General features: G+C 45.3%; 1 protein-coding gene across 1 annotated transcript in view; it reads left to right on the top strand.

Moving 5' to 3' along the window:
- The window catches only part of DRGX (dorsal root ganglia homeobox), a 30009-nt gene extending 19869 nt beyond the window's left edge, over window positions 1–10140 (top strand). The window contains exon 7 of the mRNA XM_011355403.1: window positions 9875–10140. Coding sequence (XP_011353705.1) covers window positions 9875–10140 — 266 coding nt within the window. The remainder of the gene's footprint in view (window positions 1–9874) is intronic.
- Window positions 10141–19267: the final 9127 nt, after the last annotated feature.

The following is a 19267-nucleotide window of genomic DNA, read 5'->3' as shown; positions in this document are numbered from 1 at the left end:
GAGCTAATGAGATGTCAGGACAGTGGGTGTACAGTCACAGCTGGAATGAAGACGGGTGGGATTTAGCATCAGTTCCACCAGAATAACCTGCCAAATTAATGTGAGGATTTTGGCATTAATCAGAGTGGGTAACTTTGTTATGACCACAGTTTTCCTTTCTGTGGATCGTTGAGGAAGCTTAGAACCTGGAAGATGGCAACTTTGAGTCTGAGGATCTAAAATATGCCAGCTTGGTCAGGAAAATATGGCAACTCCCTCTCTTTCTTGCTTTCTCAAATATTCAAGTGTTTACTTTGTACCAAAATGAAACATTTTAGTTCTATGATCAAGAGTGTGGAGATGAGGGTGGGTGAATGGTGCATAGAGCAAGTTTGGGAAGTGAGGTGGGTACAAAAATAAATAACTCATGATAAAAGGGCAACAAAAACCATCAAACAGAGACAAGAGAAAGTACTTCAGGGGATCTGTGATAGAAGACATCTGGTATGAATTAGACCTTATTGTGTTTTTGATTATTGGTGAGCACATTTAGCCACAGGATCTATATCTAAATATTGTTGGCAACCGTACCAATTCTCACTCAAATACTTCTTGTGAACTGTAAGAAACTGGTGTTATGACTCACAAAATTGCTTTACTATAAAGCAAAAAGAAATGAGGTGTAGTATTTCTGTTAAATGTCTCATAAACCCACATACACATTTCCTTGTTCAATTCTGTTACCCTCAGACTGAACATTCAGCAAGAGATCAGTGTGCGAGAGCTCTTCTTGGAACCAAAATTGTAGCTCACGTGCCTTTTTGATGAAAATGTGCCATCGGCAGAGACGAGACAGAACTAACTTAATTTTTCCTGTCAGTCTCTGTAGTAGATCAATTAAACTGCCAAGGAGATCAAATATTTCAGACTATATTTATTACATTAAGTATTTATGTTCAGGCCAAGCCTTTAAAGCATGATGTCATATAGGAATGTAGGCCAATTAGATCAATTCAGCAGAATTTGCTGTAACTTAATGGAAATATAATTGTGTATTTTAATTTAGTGTCCAAGAGGTAGTATGTTCTCCAAACAACAATTTTCAGGCTGCATTTGGTGGCCAGATGGGTCTTGCACAGACTTTGGTGATGGCACGTTGATAAGGTTAGATTGAAGAAGTCGTGGCCTTTCAGAGGCTTTGCCAGCTGCAGGGTTGGTTGCATCGCATGCAAAGGGAATGACTGACTTTGATGCCCACAGAATGGGAGATGGACCGAATGTTCCTAGTATATTTTCCATGGCGAGCCCGTCAGTGACTGCAGTGTAGACTGAGGCCATTGGCAGTCATGAAGTCTCAGCTGGGTGTGTAGACACGTCTTTATTCCTTAGCGACTTCAGTGGGATTCTGTTCTAAAGGAGAGCATCTGTTCCCATCATCTGAATGAAAGGAGATAGGAAATCACAAGTAACAAAAAAGACATCATTTTGATGAGAGTAATATCTGGTCACTTTAGAAAGAGTAGAAAATATAATAAAATGCAGAGAAAAAGATCATTCATAACCTGTTACCCAGAATCAACCACTATGAATATTTGGTATTGGTACATTTGATTTTCTCCCATTTATAAATCTATATCTCCAATAAATTTGTTATTTTATAACTTATTTGGAAGTTAAATAATTTTAAATTAAAAGTTAAAATTTATAAATATTTTCTATTTCTAAATAAATTTATATATGTATATATACATCTATAATCCCATGTGGATATGGTAGGTACATGGCTGTACATATACATATACACATATCTACTATGCGTGTATATATATTATGTATAATGAATGTGTATTATGTACACAAATATACATATACTAAAATGGGATCATATTGACTTACTGTTACTTAACCTGCTTTTTAAACTTAATATTTTACTCATATTTTTCATGGCACTAAATATCCTCCTATAATATAATTTTATCATAGCTTCAGTGTGTTCTATATGGGCAACTATAACTTATTCAGTTAATTCCCTATTATTAGGCCATTAGGTTACACATAGTTTTTTGTTGCTATGTGCCACTCTGGGATGATTGCCTCTCTAATTAATTTAACTTTTAGCCCATCCATGATTATAGGTTTTTGATTGATTAAAAACAAACACACAAACAAACAAACATACAAAACAAGAGCTCCAAATCTGGACGTCTAGTAATTAAAAGATGAGACTTTTAAAGTTTGTTTGGCTTATTCCTCAAAATTCTATGGCAGAAAAAATTATTCTACTTTTTGGTCAGATGGGAAAGGCTTCATGGAGGAACTGATATAACCATGGAGATAGTGTGGGCATTGCATGTAATGCAAGGCAAAGGAGCAGCGTTGGTGAGGATGCTCACAGCACAATCACTGCCTTGTGGAGGGATCTCACTGCTTATCCTGGTTGTCCTCTGGGGTGATGCTCAGAACAAGCTGAATTCTTTAGCTGGTCGTTGAAACAAATTGGTAATTGGAACAAGCTGTGACTTGTGACTTAGAATTGCCCTTTAATTTGCATGGAGTTGTGGAAATAATAATTTTGAGGGCTTAGTACCAGGGCTGTATAGAATTTCTCCCAAAGGTAGGTGTTTTACCTCCTCTCACAAATAGGAAGCCAGACTTGGAGAGATAGGGACAAGCCCCATGACTGTTAAGTTCCAAGCCTACTTCCTTCCATTTCCACAGGCTGCACCTACCTGGCTTTCAGACCCCAGAGTCCTGTCATCACTCTCATTTTATAGGGTTTTGATAATGGTGACTCCGTTTTGGGGTATACATTGTCTTCATCACTTCCCTGACCCAATAAAAAAAGAATGCTGAGCCTCATTCACAGCCAATTCAGCATTGCCCCACCACTAAGAGTTGTAGGTGTGTTGCGGTTTTCAAAGCTCTTTCAAACATTGTTTCATGTGACAGTTCCTGCTGTCACCAGTGACGGCTTCAGGCCATTCTGAGGTGTACTGTTTTGCTTGCTCTATACTAAACGGCCCAAGTGCATTTTGAGTTTTTTGTCTGTCTTATAAATTTTTGTCTCTTTTCTCAATATTACCCATCAATGTCTGTCATTGGCAGCCACATTGCTTTTTAGTTTGTGACAGTCTTGTAAAGCAGACTTGTGTTAGAAGTGCCCTGGGAAGAATCTTTAAGAACTTGGTGAGGGTCTGGAGCGTGCTTTTCACAGGAAAGTGCATTTGCTCTGGAGTCTGGGTTTTTACTCAGGAATTATATGTTCATCTGCCGCCCTGAGTATCACAAAGGACGAGTCTCCATTTTGTTACTTCTGGTTTTCAGTAGTGTGCAAGCTAATGAAATTGTTTAGGCAGGAGACATAGGGAGAAATCTGGTGATGCTACTGGTACTACGAAATTATGGAGAAATCAAGTTAGTTTTATAAGGATCTTATTTTTGGAAGTAATTTGTTTCTTTGTAAAAAACTAGGAGTTAAGAGAGGCGTTGGTTGTAAGACAATTTAAGTTTAATTGCAAGTATTGAAATTCTAAAAACATATGTTAAAGTTAGAAGGAAAACTCAGCTTTGTAATTGACATTGCATTCTAAAACTACTCTTTTTTGTTGAAAGGGATTTAAAAACTTGTCTTGTCCAATAGCCTATATTGTACACGAAGTTTCTCTACAACATCCTGTCAAGGGGGCTTCAGGTTATTATGACCAGAAACCCATCACTCTGGAGAGAGCCCGCTGTGTATGCATAGCATGCTATTGGTAAAGAAAAGAAAACCCCTCTTTTTCTCACTTCCACCCATTGCTTCTGTTCCACTCTCCACACTTAGAGAGGTAGTTGGAGGCAGTTACTTCATATCCATTGTGCCTTGGGGTCAACTAAGCTAAATAGCCCCAGTTCTTTCACTTTTCACTCCTTCTTCCCTGCTTTCTTCCCCGTTCCTTCCTCCCTATGATCTGATGGTCTGACCATGACAGAGGAGAGAAGGACTTTATCCTCCCCTTTATCCTTCCTTTTTCTGTAGGTTCTGCCTCTGTTAAGGTAACCCACAACTATATGGTGTCACAGTGAGCGAACTGTGAAGTCATAATGACCACATACTCTATTGTTGAGCCAGGTCTCCCTCTGTACAGTATAGATCATAGACTTTACAGTCTTCTCTGGTAAATATCATTGCATTAGACTTGTCTCCTCCTTGTTTGCCTTTGATCTTGTCTGTTGTACAGATTGCCTCTCTCAGTCTTGCCTGCATCTACGTTCTAGATTGGCACATCTTCTGTGTTCTTATCCAGGTAAGGGCAGGGCAAAGAGAAAGTAACTTCTACTGGTTCATTTTCAGCATTCCTCCATGTGGCTGTTAAGACGTTTGGGAGTCCACCTATAGGCATTGACCCTTTTGATGGACACTTTAGTTGCTGTTCAGAGTTGGGGTTTAGAGAAAGAAAGAGAGTGATAGCTGCGAGGGACTGTATGCCAAAGAATTTTGTTGGCTTGGGTGCATTTTTCAGGGTCTGCTGTCCTGCTGTGGAAATGCCTATCCAATGGGCATGGTGCAGAATCTTGAGCCAGGTTCCAGGGATGTGTACAAACCGTGTAATGCTCCCTTAGCCAAAGACATAGCAGGTGAGGTGGGTCAAAGGTGTCTCTGCCCATGGAGGTGAGGCAGTGTGTGGCTGGGACAAGTGTGGGTGGCCTGAGGGCCTTTGAGGTCCTTACCCACTGGAGTTGCCATAAAGGAGTCTCAACAGCCATGGGTGGTCTTCATCTTCCTGATAACCTTGACCTGAACTCTTTTTTGGCTCGGTTTTGTTTTTAAGAATTTATTTTATTTTTATTTTATTTTTAATTGTGGTAAAATACAGATAAGATAAAGATTACCATCTTAACTAGTTCTAAATATACAGCTCAAAAGTATTAAATACATATTTGTTGTATAACCACCACCACCATCCATCTCCAGAACTTTGTCATCATCCAAAACTGAAACTCTGTCTCTATTGAACAACTCCCCATCGCTCCTCTTCTCCCAGCCCCTGTCAACTACCATTCTACTTCTTGTCTTTATGAATTTGCCTTCTCTAGGCACCTCCCATAAGTGGGATCATACAGAATTTGTCCTCTTCTGACTGGCTTAGTTCATTTAGCATAATGATCTTGAGGTTCATCCATTTTGTAGCATGTGATAATATTTCCTTCTTTTTTTTTTAAGGCTGAATATGTACGTATAGCCCCTACGGTTTTTAGCTAGTCTCTCAGAGTAGTTGGGTTCCTCTGGCCCTTAGTTTCACCATCTGTCTAGTGTGGAGGATGAACTAGATTATGTGCACAGACTCTTCTCTCTCCTACTGCCTCAGTTCTGTGAGTTGATTTATCTTTCTTACCTCTGAATCTGTGTTTTGCAGGCCAGAAGTGTAGTTATTGATGGCTTTTGTGGAGCGTGATCTAGCATGTATAGGCTATGGATTCAGGTGAAGGAGGCTCTGTTTTGTACAAGTGATAGTACTTCTTCATCCTGCAAGTGACATATTCATCACTGAGTCACAGACCATTTAACTACCCCTTTGATGCTTATATTGGAACAAGGCCTTGCTAGGGGCGAGAATTAGCCTTAGACAAGCTGAGCCCACCCCTTTCTAGCTGGCCTGGCAGGGCATGGTGCCCAGGGCTAGGCTTTAGGACCATGGCCCTTTCCAGGTCCCTGATAACTCATAGCCCCAGTCAAAATTCCCTGTGATATGCAGCACCCACGCAGCTCAGGCTCCTAGCCCCTCACAGACCCTCCTCAAATGTGCTGGTGTGGTCTAATTTCAGTCTTTTTTATTTTTCACATTCATTTAAAATTAAAGTTAAAACTAAAGTCTCTGAGTTTGAAAGAAGTTCACAGTCATTGTAGAAAGATGAGAAAAATTCTAAACAGACACAGAGGATAATCTTCAGTATTCCCACTGCCACGAGTGTTCACTTAGTATTTTGATCTCTTCACACGTGCGCTCCCTAACTGAAGGGAGATGTGGAAGGAAGACAGTCTCTGCTGTGGGTGGCTCCCAGGGCTCATGACACAAGCACTATTTCCAACAAAGACTGGAACTCCGTGCGGAGCCGCTTTTGGTGTAAATGTGTGGCCATGTCTGTGCGAGAGCCACCAGGAGAAGTGGAACAGTCAAGATTTGACCCAGTGCAACTCTGTTTCCTGAACATCACCAGGCTTGAGGCCTGCCAGCGGTGTGGAGCTGTGGACTGGGCTTTCAGAATTTTCATTGTAAACTTGGCATTTGTGATTTATCTCACATTCATCTTGGTATCTGCTGCCTGCTCTATTGACTCCTCTGTCAAAATTGAGACAGGAAGTGATAGCTGCGTTTTAACCTCCTATTACACCTCTGGAGAAGGCAAAGGCCACCAGAAGGTTCTGGTCCCACTTTTGCAATAAACTGCAAACTTTGGCAGTTACCCCTGGAGCCTAGGTTGCCTTACCGGGAGAGTAGGGCTGAGCAATGCCCACAGTGGGTGCTGGTAAAGATAAGCCTCCTTTTGTCCAAGCAGGCTTGGAAGGGGAAAGATATCAAGTGCTTGAGAGGAGAGGAAGGAGCCTGGCTCTGGCACAAGGAAGACTATCCCTGAGAAAGGAGGGTGGGAATGACCCAGCTGCTGCCATGGCTGATGCTGCTGAGGCTGCCTTCTAAAGGCTGATTTCATAAGGGTGCTGAGGCCAGGCAACCCTCCCTGCCTCCCTCCCAAGGGCCTGGCCTATTGCAGGCACTATGCTAGGTGTTGGGGACAGAGTCAAGAATGAGACAGAAAGATACTCGCCCCCTTGGGAGTCTACAGTCTTAGGGCATGTACGGGGTGAGACAGACAACAAACAAGTTAACAAACCATTAACAATCCACTTACCCTTTGTAGCCAGTGCTGTGAAGATATGAGCAGAGGGATCTGATGGAGCATAACCAGGGAAGCTTCTTTGGACAGGGAGGTCCGGAAGGGCTCCCTGAGGAGGTGATACTCAAATGGAGCTCTAAAAAGACAGGTGTGAGAAGAACTTTCCACAGCAGAGGGAGAGTTTCTTCAGTCATAGGCAGCACCAAGGTGGAGGAGAATGTCCTCTTTTGAGACAGAGGGACACGGGTTAAGGAGCAGGCCCTTTGCCTGGTGTGAGGTCTGGCTTTGCCACTTATTATTTAACTTCAGTCTCCTCAGCTGCAAAAGGGGATCACAACAGAGCCTACTTCCTAGAGCTGTTCTGAAGCTGAGATAAACAAAGGTCTGCTGTGCTTAGAACTGTGCTGGCACATACATGGCACACAGTGTTTGCTCATAGTTCACACAGCTCCCAGGGAGGGCCCTGCTGTGCCGGGTGCTGTCAGTTTCTGCAAGGAGGCCTGGCCAGCACCTGAGGAAGAGGAGGAGAGGGTGGTTGTGCCCAATCACACAAAGGCTTGAAGGCCGTAGGGAGGGATTTCGATGTATTCAACGAATGTGGATTTCAGTCCAAAACACTTCTATTTACAATGCTGTTTCCTCCAAAGCCGAGGATTACTTTCAGAAAGGGCTGAGGGACAGGTGAACACACATGAAAGGACTGGCTGTGCTGCGCACCGCCCCCTCCCCCCGCCCTCCCTGCCAGGTCTCAGGCCTCAGGGACAGGCGCCGAATCCCAACTGTCCTTGCTCTGGCTGAGGTGGATGTCTCTGCTCCCCTGATGCACCATGGATCCGGAGCTGGCCTAGTCTGGCTTGCTGGCAGGCAGAGGCTGCTTCCATTCGTGTCTCTTTCAGGGACCCCCACATGGGCGCCTACAATTTGACCTACCCAAGGGGCTCAGAAAATTTCTCAAATTATGTCCTATTGGCAACTAAGTCTACCTACCCTGTCTAGGTGCAAGGTCTGTGCACCCAGCCTTCCCTCTGCTCTTGGTAGGCCTTTGGAACCACGGGTATCTCTCAAAGATGGGGGTGGTACCAGCACCGCTGAGCACTGCTGAGTTCTCCCCTTTGAAATCAGATGGCCAGCAGGACCACAGGATTACATGGCCAGACTCTCCATATTTCCCCTCTTCCCCTGAAAACTTTCTCTCTGTTTCCCTCCGTTCACTTGGTCCCACCTTTGCAATAAACTGCAAACTTGGGCAGTTACTCCTGGAGCCTAGGTTGCCTTACCGGGAGAGTGAGGCTCAGGCCCAAACCTAGACATCATCTGTAACTCCTTCCTTTCCGTCACTCTCCTTGCAGTCTATGAGCAATCTGCGTGGGCTCTAACCTTTAGCAAAAACCCAGAATCTGGCCACCTTTCACCACCTCCCCTCCAGCTACCTTGGGCCAAAGCACTGTCTACTGGGACTGCATTATTACAATAGCTTCTCTGGACCTCTCTGATGCAGATGAACTCATGACACTCTCTACTCAAATCCACTGAGGCTTCCTTTCACTGTATCCTGCACAGCCTGCAGGGCTGTCTGGCCTTGGTGACCCCTGACCCATCTGCCAACCCCCTTGCCTGCCGTTTCTGGCTTTAGTCACTCTGAACACCCTGCTGCTCCCTGAATAAGCATCTTCTGTTTCCACATCCATGCCATTGCACTGCTGTCTCCCAAGCTGTCATGCTGTCCTGGACATTTACACTACTTTCTCTCTGACTCATTGCACTCAGGTCTCTGCCAAGCATTGTGCTCCATTCATGTATCCATAGCACTTAAGACTGCCTGCCTTTGCATCAGGGATACACATCTACGGGTGCCTCTCCACTAGAACTACACTCAATGAGGCTGGGGGTCGAGCTGCCTTATTCCTGCTGACTTATCACTAGGGCCGAAAACAGTGCAAGGACAAGGCCCCAGGTGCTCATGGTATAGTTGCTGAATACATGCATGCCTGAGGATGACCCATGAAGAGGGAGGCTCCTCAACCTGAGCACGGCAGAGGGCCATCCTGTCCCTGTTCTTGGAATGGCTCACTCAGGGCTGTCTGGCAGGCTCGGGCCAGGTAATTGTTCCGAAGGCCCATTACACACATCAGACCTGTGCTAAGTGCTTGCCAACCCAGTCCTTCAGAGGTTCTCAATCCTCAGTTCACAGTGCCTTGAGGTTCTCACTTAAATTTTCAGGACACTCTTGGGTCATAAGAAATATTCAATGGTTCTGTTCATTAAATGGTTAAGTCCAAGCAACTCAATAAGTGTTTATGTCCCAACAGGTTAGTAGCCATTGGAAGACTTATATTTATAAATTAAAAGAAGAATAATATTTTTCTTTCATTCATAAGTAGCTACCATGATCTTCTAATGGGGTGTGTTCCTGATAGTCTCTGCATAGCTTCTGTGATCTTGGAATCATATTGGATGCCACCATGCTCATTTTATGTTCTATGTGGGTTTTTGTGTGGTGTTTGCAAAACACAGGTAAATTCAGCTTCACAAAAATATAATGTCCTTGAAAGGAGTTCAGTGTGACCTTGTGTTAAAGCTGTGAGCTGCCTCTAGCTAGCATCATGTATGGCATCTGACAGATGTAGCTGAATTTCCCTTGACTTCAAATATTTAAACTCTCCCTGTGAGTTTGGGGATTGTGAGATTATTTCATTAGATCCTCATAATGATCCTGCGAGGTAGGTATCATTTCCTTTTACGGAAGTAGAAGTTAACGCTCAGGGAAGCCAAGATATTGGCCTAAGGCCATACAGCTGATTGGTAAGGGAAACAGGACTGTCCAGTTCTCTCCACTGCTCTGATAATCCTTTGGATTATCAACTGGATCTCTTGAGTTGTGTACCTTTGGGGTCCTGAGCATTTGTCAACCCTCCCTTTAGTGCCCAGAACCAAGCAGTATTGATCAGTTCTTTGCCCCAACCCAAGTCCTGGGGTCAGAATGTGGGCAGTGATGGCAGCCTATTGTTTTTCCTCCTTCCAGGGGGCCCGCTGTGTTCTTGCTGTGTCCCAGATCCCATGGGGCTCTCCTTTCTCCCCACCTATGGCTGCCAGAGTAACCGCACAGCCAGTGTGGCCGCCTTGCGCATGAAGGCTCGTGAGCACTCAGAAGCCGTCCTGCAGTCAGCCAACCTCCTGCCATCCACCAGCAGCAGCCCTAGCCCTGCAGCCAAGCCGGCACCCCCTGATGGCAGCCAGGACAAGACCCCTTCTGCCAAGGAACAGAGCGAGGTTGAGAAGAGTGTATGAGGGTCCGGAGTGCCCAAGCCTGGTGCCCTGCCCCACCCCTTGCTTCTCCCAGCCTTAGCCCTGTGGAAAACTCAAAAGAGCAAGGAGAAGCCTGCTGCCTGAAAACCTCCGCTTGGATTCAGGAAGGGAGTGAGACCCGCAGCTCCTTTGGTGTCTGGAGAATGCTTCTGGAGTCTCAACAGTGGGCCTGTGTTGTCCTGGCTTCTTTGGTGACATGTCCAACTCTGTGGTGAGACCTTGTGGTGTTTCCTTCTAGGCCTAGAAGTCTTGGAGGGAAGTAGAATTGCTCACCCTATCACCTTCCTATTTCTGGGCTGCCTTTGAAGGTCTCGTCAACCCAAATAACTATGGCATGGGTCTTCCTGGAAAGATTCCTAGGGCTAAATCTCATGTTACGACATGGGACTGTCCCCATTACATTAAGAACCAGGAAACTGGTGTAATCTCAGCCAACTCTTGTTCTCTTCCACCAAGTCCATGCCCTTCTTTCCCTTTTTGAAAGATATTGGTTGTGGGCTTGGTTAGATTAGAAGGTAAGAAAAGGTATGATGTGGAGGGGCTAACAGGACACAGCCTATCCTGGGGGTGCATGGTGGTTCTTCCCCTAGCAGTTCTCACTGGGCACTTCTAGCCAGACAGGCTATCAGCTCCATGAATTGGAACTGCCATCTTGACAGGCAGGCATGAAGCGAGTGTGGGCCCCTGTAGCCGAAGTGCCCACCTGCAGGCCCTGCCTCTCCAGACGAGACCTCTAGGTTGGTGGGAAGTTACCAACTGGAAAGCAGTGCTCTGGTCCAGGGAATGCTGAGGGCCCTCAGAGGAGGAAGAAGCCCCCAGGAATGCCTCTGAAAGAAGTACGCATCTGGATGGACTACCTTTCCTCAGGTCCCTGGCACATGGAGGGAGCTCTCCAGTAGGTTTTTTTTTTTTTTTTTAAATAATTGAAGAAAAAATAATTGCAAATGAGATGAGAATGGCATATATGCAGGAATGGAGCATGAGAAGAGCGCTTTCTTGTGGTGCAAAGACCATTAATTCCAAAGGGCCAAATTTCATAGAGATTTCATTTTTGGTCTAGTGTGTTTGTGTTTTCTTGTATGGATAGTAAACTTGAAGAGATCAAAGGGAAAAGTGCAATAGCATGAGCTCTGTCCTTCCCGGGCAGGGTGTCTGGTACCTGAAAGACTGCAGTCTTTGGTGGCTCACTGTTGGTGTTTCCATGCAAACCCTTACTGGTTTATGGTGATTGTTTTCCTTTCGGTTGTCATAATCAAAAGGTTCTACTTTTAGATTGCCCTGCCCCCTTTTTACCCTCCTCCAGTGCCCCAAATAGTACTCCTAAGTGTATTGTGCCTCGTCTCTGATTACCACAAAGCATTTGATAAAATACACTGTCTCCTTAAAAAAAAAAAAAAAAAAAAAATCAAACCCTTCTTACTGCTGTATTTTGCTTGTTGAGTACCAAGATGAAACGGTTTGCCAAAAAGCGGCAAAGTCTCTTCCGTTTCCCTGTAATTACGAATGTTGGGTTGAACGATGTAAGCTCAAGCCCTTATGTACACTAACTCTTCAATCTAATTGTTTGATTAAACTCGTATTTCCTCCAGAAAGGTACATAAATAAGTGAACTGTTGAGCAAATTAAGAATACTTAACAGCATTGCATCTGAAAAGTAGTTACGCTGATTAAATTTTGTGTCCTTGAGGACTTTCAGGAAATTACTTTTGATCGTCAATAACACAATTAAGTAAACTACACACACATTAGCATGAATAATTGATAAGAAATTATGTATTACCACGAAGCACTGATTTAATAATTCATGATGCGACACTCTAGTGACTGTGCAAAACTGGATAACATCGAAAAGTCTGCCTGATGTTACTGAAGAGAAAGGAAAAAAAATAAGCACCAAACCTCTGCAGAGATATTGAGTACTTAGTTTTGTTGTACAAAAGCAAAAAGTAACCATGCATGCTGTAGTTTCTGTTTGTTTAAATACCCAAATAAATTTAGAAGAGTTAAAAAGAAAGACATGACGAGCTCAGGTCCTGTCTCTGTTCCTCCTGGCCCTTGGACTGCAGGTCTGTGTGGGGTGTGCTCCTCCACTTTGGCCAGCATGCAAATGGAAATCTCTCTGAAGCTGCCTGGAGTACGGGCTTTGAGGCCTTGGCTTAGGAAACTTTTAGCAGATGCTGGGACAAGACAGGGCTGCTATGCAGGCCAGAGCCAAGAGATGGTGCCTGCAGGAGTCATCCTTCCTGTCCTGGGATAGATGGACAGATAGATGGACATGGCCCCACTGGATCATCTTCAGGACTGTCCTTGGTGAAGTCTTCTTTCCAGCAGTGAGAATGGCTGTCGATGGAGCCCCTCTAGGCCGTCCTGTCCGCAGAAGTTGATAATGCCACTATAAAAAGGCAACAGCTTCAGTCTGGGGAGAAGACGCAGGCCCTAGGGATTGATTGATTGATTGATTGATTGATTATTTACTAGTTGATTGATTCATCTACTAGCCGAAGCCCTCTGAAGAGCTTTCCTTAATGCACTGCAGATTATGGGAAAGGAGTTGGAATCCATGACTGGGCAGCAGCACAGCCTTGTTGGGGAGGACAGCCAGCTGTGATGGGGAGCAGCAGTGAGGGTGGTGTGGAGTTGGGGGTGGGTGGCCCTGGCATAGGACACTGAGGGCTCAGAGGCTCCCTTCTCCATTCCTCAGTTGGCACATTTTTAAACAATACCTAGTGCCTGGCCTCTCAACTGTGTAAAAGGAGTTCCCTTAAAAAATAATGTCCTTTTATTGAGACTCTGCTACCATCTTATTGCCTAGGAACTTTACAGAGGATAGCTCATTTAATTTCAACTGTCAAGCCACAAGGTAAGTATTATTGTTCGCATTTCGCAGATGGAAACCTGGTGCATGGTAAGGTTGGACAACTCCTTCAAAGTTATGTGGCTAGGAGCCTCTGATGGGAAGAGGGAGGGCTCGGCCTCATGGCACATCACACAGGGAGTGCTAAATAAATGAATTAATGAGATTGACTGCGCTCAATTTTCAAGGTGTAAGAAGGCAATAGAGGCATAATGAGGGCCAGTTTGTCTTGTGGGCTCTGTCCTGGGCAGGCCTGTGGGAGCAGAGGACATGCCCCCAGCATCTCTCTCTCCTGGGTCCAGGCTGGCGGGGGAAGAAGACAGCCTGACCCCATTTTATCTGTCCCTGGGCCAGCACACCTGGCCTTTACATTTGTGTCAGTCTGTCCAAGAGCAGTCCCAGTAAGGATTCCCAGTGTTGATGGTGCCCAGATCCTCTGGGCCCCTCAAATGGCTTTTCCAGCAAGAGAGGCACCAAGAAGAGGCCAACCACTCTGCATCACGGAAAACTGCCTCTGTTTAATTTTCACCAGGAAAAGTGAAACTTTTATGAATTCAGAACCTGACCAAAGTAGTTAAGAGCACGTTCTGCCTGTCGAAAATCCCAGCTTTTTACTGGCTGTGTGACTCTGGGCAAGTCACTTAACCTCTCTGTTTTTCAGTTCGCTCTTATGTAAAATGAGGACAATATTGGTACTGGCCTCATAGATATCTTTGGATATTATGTGAATCGATTCCTAAATGGTGTCTAGCACAGAGGAAGTGCAGAATAAACACTAGATCTTGTGCCACTTAGCCTCACACATATCAAGGGCTTGACGATCCTTTTCAGGTGGAAAATCTCATCTTCTCAAAAAGGAAACAGGGTTGTCCCCCAGAACCTGAGGACATGCTATCTTTTGGAAGTCATGCCCTCCCATGGCCCACATAATTTTTTCAGGGGGTGGATATGGCAGTCCCCAATCTCCCTACAGGCTTGTTCATTTATGGCTGAGGGCCTGGCATCTTGCCAGCTGGGTCTTGGGATGTGAAAGCTTGGATGGGAACCTGTGGTACTAGGAGGCAGGCGGAGGGGGTGGGGCTAGGAGAGAGGAAAGGAGAATGTCTTAGAAAAGGCTCTTTTAGTTGCAAGTAATAGGAACCACTGAAGCCAGTTTAAGGCAAAATGTGACTTTGTGAGGAGGATATGAAATTTGCCATGGAGCTCAGGATGGCTGGGACTCTAGTTCTGGGACATTAGTGGGACAGGCATTAAGGGTCAGGGTCTGTTGGACACTCCCTCTTTTCTGCTTCTTTCTGGTTATGTATTCTATTTTTCACTCTGCTTCTCTGCCCTCTGTGCTTTATCACTCACATGGCACCTCTCTCAGGTTTTCCCCCAGGCAAGAGTTTCATTGTGCTTTTGGAACCTCTGCCAGACCCCTGGGAGAGTAAATCTGCTTAGCCCAGGTGCAGTCAATTGTGGCTGCCCTGCCCTGCTCTGAGGACAGGACACGGTTCTCAGACATGGGGCACATGATCTGGGCAGAAATCCGAAGTATGCCCATTCCTGGGAGGCCGCACTAGAGGCAGAGAAAGACACAGAAGTGGGCAAATCAACTCCAGCTAAGACAATTAAATCTAAGGATGATATTTATGTTTCTTAGAGACAGAAGCTTTAAGAGACTTATAATATTCATTTTTAAAGATTTTAATACAGCTCCATTTATGGGCTCTACTCCTGGACACGATTAGCCAGGCTTCAGAGAAACCAATATTTGCTTGTTTTCTCTCCAGGACTCAGCCAAGCACCTTGGCTGTCTACAAATACATGGGGGTGTGCCTGGGCTCCACACCCAGAAAGCTCATAGGGAGCTGTGGAGTACCCCAGGTGTCCCCTTGAGCTGTCCTCAGCAGCCTGCCCACGTCTAGAACCACCTCCAATGAAAACAAAGCTCTCAGTTCTGAATTTGGACCCTCAGGGCTTCAGCATCACTGACGGCTGTCCAAGGGGACAGTGCTGGGCTGGCAGGCTCCAGGGGTCTGCAGTCTTCCTGTCTTAGAGCAGCGGCAGCATTCTTTCTCCCAGCATGTTCTCCTGGCCAAGCCAGGGCCTTATGTTCCCTCAGTCCTGTGGCAGGAGGCAGGGTGATGAGTTTGGATAAACCAGGATCCATCTTTTAACCTACCGGGAAGGGCATTTTAGAGAAGGGGGCTGCCCCATGCCTGGATGTGGGCTTTTAAGCTAGTACTTCTGAGCCACCTCAAGACAAAGCAAGGCATTTTGATGGAGAGTGGCATTGGCTGGGCATCCTAGAAACATCTAGGGTTTTCTCTTTACACTCTGTTGGATGAGTCTGAGGAGACTGGGCCTTGGGATTGAGTTTTCTCTTGCTGCCAATCTCTGCCATCTGCTCTCAGGACTGTGAGCTAGGAGGATGGCCCCTGCTGGGCTCATCTGCTTTTTTCCCAAGCTTGGCTGTGTGCAGGAGATGAACCAATGTTCCTTAGTGATCTTCTTTGGGACTTAGGCACTGCCCCTCGCTCTCCCAACTCTTCTGTGTGTGTCTTGTCTCCAGTACTGGGGCAGGGACCTGAGTACAGTGTTGTTAGACAGTGCTGGGGCTGTGGCCACAGAGCTCCCTGGCTTGGAGCAGCTGGGTGCCCTAGATGTCACAGCAACCTCTATCCTGTGATGCCTGTTCTGTTGGCGGGGATAGGAGGTTTGCCAGCTGTTGAATGGCTTTGAAGCCCTGCCTGGAGCACACGGGTAGGAGGGCACTCATTGAGCTTGAGCAAAGGGTTCAGAGAGCATGGGGGTATAGGATACAATGGCCCAAGCTGGGGGCCTGGCAGGTCAAGGGCTGCTTGGGCTCTGCCAATGGGGCAGGAGCTCCAGGGAGCAAAGCTGAAGCCTCTGGTGGCCTTGTACCTTTCCTTGGCAGAAAGATGCAGCCTTCTCCTTACCCCTGGAGTCCCTGCTTTGGGGCTGTTTGAGCTTCCCATCCAGCAGGATCACAGCAGCATGCGTGGGGCAGGTGAAGCACTGCAGGTCTGGGAATCAGAGGCCTGAGGTCAATCCCTTCTCTGACTGTGTTATTATTAACTATGTGACCTTGGGCAAGCTACTTAACCTCTCTGTGCCTCATTTCTTTATCGTATAGTGGAGATAATAACCCTAATTTCAACTTCACAGGGTTGTTGTGAAGAGCAAGGGAGATGATGCATGTGTAGGCAGTTTGTGAATAACTCTCAGGAGAACAAGGTCATTGGCAGCACATTGAAACTGTGCTGTCTGAAGCTGCCTCCTGCTGCAGCAACTGGGCCAGCAAAATGCAGCCTAAGGGCAGAGAGGATGCTTTGGCCAGGAAGTGAATCTCAGGAACCACCCGCCCCCTGGGGCCTTGCAAGCCTCCAGCCCCTACCCACACCCCAAGGTCTAGATGGGGCAGCAAGAGGGGCTAAGTAATTGTGTAATGGCCACATCTGTCAGTGCTGGCCAAATGGTTTTTCTAGGAGTCAGTGAGCTAATGGCCCGGCAGTGGGGGGAGAACTCCTAAGTGGAGCACTTTATCTACTCAAGAACATAAGGGCAGCGTGGCCCCAGGCCCCCAGGACTCAGAGAACAGCTGCTCTGCCCGCAGCCTTAAATTAGCACCCTGTCTTCATTGGCTTGACTCCCACCTGCTGTCAGAGGCCAATCTGTAGGTGGCAACCAAGGTAGCCGGTAGGGAATAAGGAAGCCCGGCTGAGGATGTCACCAGACCTGGCCTTCAATCTAGGACCTCGCACCACACACTGGCTGCAGGACTTTGGCAAGTCCCTTGCCCTCTCCAAGCCTCAGTTTCTTCATCTGTAAAAATGAGACAGTGAGAATTAGGTGAGATGAGATAGTGCAAGGCACTGTGCCCGGCGCACGGCAGTTACTGCTGCAGAGGTCTGTGAGCTATCCCAGGTGATGGCTATGAAGGAGAGGCTCAGACTGACAAGGGCAGAGGAACCCTGTGGGCTGAGGGAGAAGCCCTGTAGGTAGAAGGGATGCAAGAGTGTGGTGACCCTGGGCACCCAGCGTGCTCTGCAGGCCTTGTTTTCACCCTGAGAACACATGAAAGTCCTGTGTACAGGAGTCGAACTGCAACTACATCTTATTAAGTGTTTCCAAAGAGCTACAAATATCGCAAATTCTCCAATTATTGGATGCATATTTTTTAAAAGTTTTTATTTTGAAATAACTTTAGGCAAGTTGCAAAAATAGAGTTCTCATGTACCTGTCACCCATTTCTCTTCAAAGATAGTGTCGATAATCCTAGTACAATGATGAAAACCAGGGAATTGACTTTGGTACAATACTATTAAGTAAGCTATAGACCTTATTAGGATTTCATCAGTTTGTACATGTGCTAATTTTTTTTGGCGGAGGGTGGGGGCGGAGGGAGGCAGGTGGATAATAAAAACTCATCACATATATATTTTTGTGTAACCATACCAGAATCAGGATACAGGACTGCTTCAGCAGACTCTCCCCACAACCCTAATCCCTGCGCCCACTGGTCTGTTCGCTCTCTCTATGCATTTTTCATTTCAAGACATGGGACCATACAGTGGCTACATGCTTTTTAAAAAACAAGTGTTAAACATGATGTGCTATTCAAGATGATTTAGAACATTGGCTACAGAGAGTTAATGTTAACTGTATACAACATAACTTCTAAGGGGCTCTGTCAGATAACATATGGTGACATTTATGAGACAAGGAAATTTATTTTTTATTATGGTTAGTTAAATCCATATAACATAAAATTTACCATCTTAACAATTGTTATGTAAACAATCTCCAGGAGTTTTTCATTTTGCACAACTAAAATTCTACACCCATTAAACAATAACTCCTCATTTCCTCTTCTTCCAGGCTCTGGCAACAACCACTCTACTTTCTGTTTCTATGAATTTAACTACTCTAGGTACTTCATGTAAGTGGAATCATGCAGTATTCCTCCTTTTGTGACTGGCTTATTTCACTTAGCCTAATGTCCTTAAAGTTTCATCCATGTTGTACCATGTGTCAGAATTTCCTTCCTTTTTAAAGCTGAATACTATTTCACTATAGAACAGACCACATTTTGTTTATCCATTCATCCATTAACGAACACTTGGTTGCTTCCACTTTTTGGCTATTGCGAATAATGCTGCTGTGAAAATGGGTGTTCAAAAATCTCTTCAAGGACCTGTTTTCAATTCTTTTGGGTACATACCCACAAGTGGGATTGCTGGATTGTTCTAGTATCACTTTTTCGAGGAGACACCATGGCATTTTCCACAGTGTCTACACCATTTTATTTCCCACCAAAGGTGCCCAAGGGTTCCGATTTCTCCACATCCTCACCTATACTTATTTTATGTAATTGATAGAGGCTATCATAATATGTGTGAGGTGGTTTTGATTAACATTTCCCTAATGATTAGTGATGTCGATCATCTTTTCATGTGCTTATTGTAAAATTGCCTTAAATATGAAAAAGTCTTACTGATGGAGATTCTGGAAAGAATTGAGTAGGAGAATATGAAGCTGATGTTGATTATGTCTTACTAACTTTTTGGAATAATTTGTCAAGAGGAGATGGAATGCCAGCCTGCTTGTCTTGGCCAAGGAATCCGTGGCAAGCTCAGGTATACCTCTTGGACACATGGATTTTCTCTGCATTTGGATCATTGTAGTACAACCTTCAGAAAAAAAAATGGAAGGGGATAAACTATATCTTCTCCCCATTGCTGACCTTCCTTATTCCAGTTTCTCTCTCTGGAGACACCCACTGGGACTGGGTTCTGTATATCTGTCCAGATATGGGCATATGTACATTCCCTTTTTCCACATAAATAGTTGCATATCATCCACACTGTTTAGTCATTGCTTTTTCCTTCTTAAATACATATTTTGGGAAGAGTTCCACATTAATGTGTATGTTTCTGCTTCTGGGATGTTCTTCTGAAGCTAATTCTCAATCCATATGTCTGTATTCCTTTCATTGATGCACGTAGCCTCTACCAGCTTCCCTCCACGTTTCCTCCCAGCATTTGGCCCATGCTCCTCCACTGGCTTATTCCGTACACGGATGACCAGTGCCGGCATCAGAGTGAAAGTGGAGTGAAAGCAGAGGTGTTTTGGGTAGCAGTGTACCTAATGATTTTGACCTTTTTCCTGCTTTAATTCTAGTTAGTGATTCAATTTCTCCCTTTACAGTTGGTTTTTCTCTTTCTGTCTGTCTTTCTTTCTCTTTCT

The sequence above is a fragment of the Pteropus vampyrus genome, unplaced genomic scaffold (genome assembly GCF_000151845.1).
Source record: "Pteropus vampyrus isolate Shadow unplaced genomic scaffold, Pvam_2.0 Scaffold20, whole genome shotgun sequence".
Taxonomy (NCBI): domain Eukaryota; kingdom Metazoa; phylum Chordata; class Mammalia; order Chiroptera; family Pteropodidae; genus Pteropus; species Pteropus vampyrus.
The sequence above is the reverse complement of the archived record's forward strand: the minus strand, read 5'-3'. Positions and strand labels throughout refer to the sequence as shown.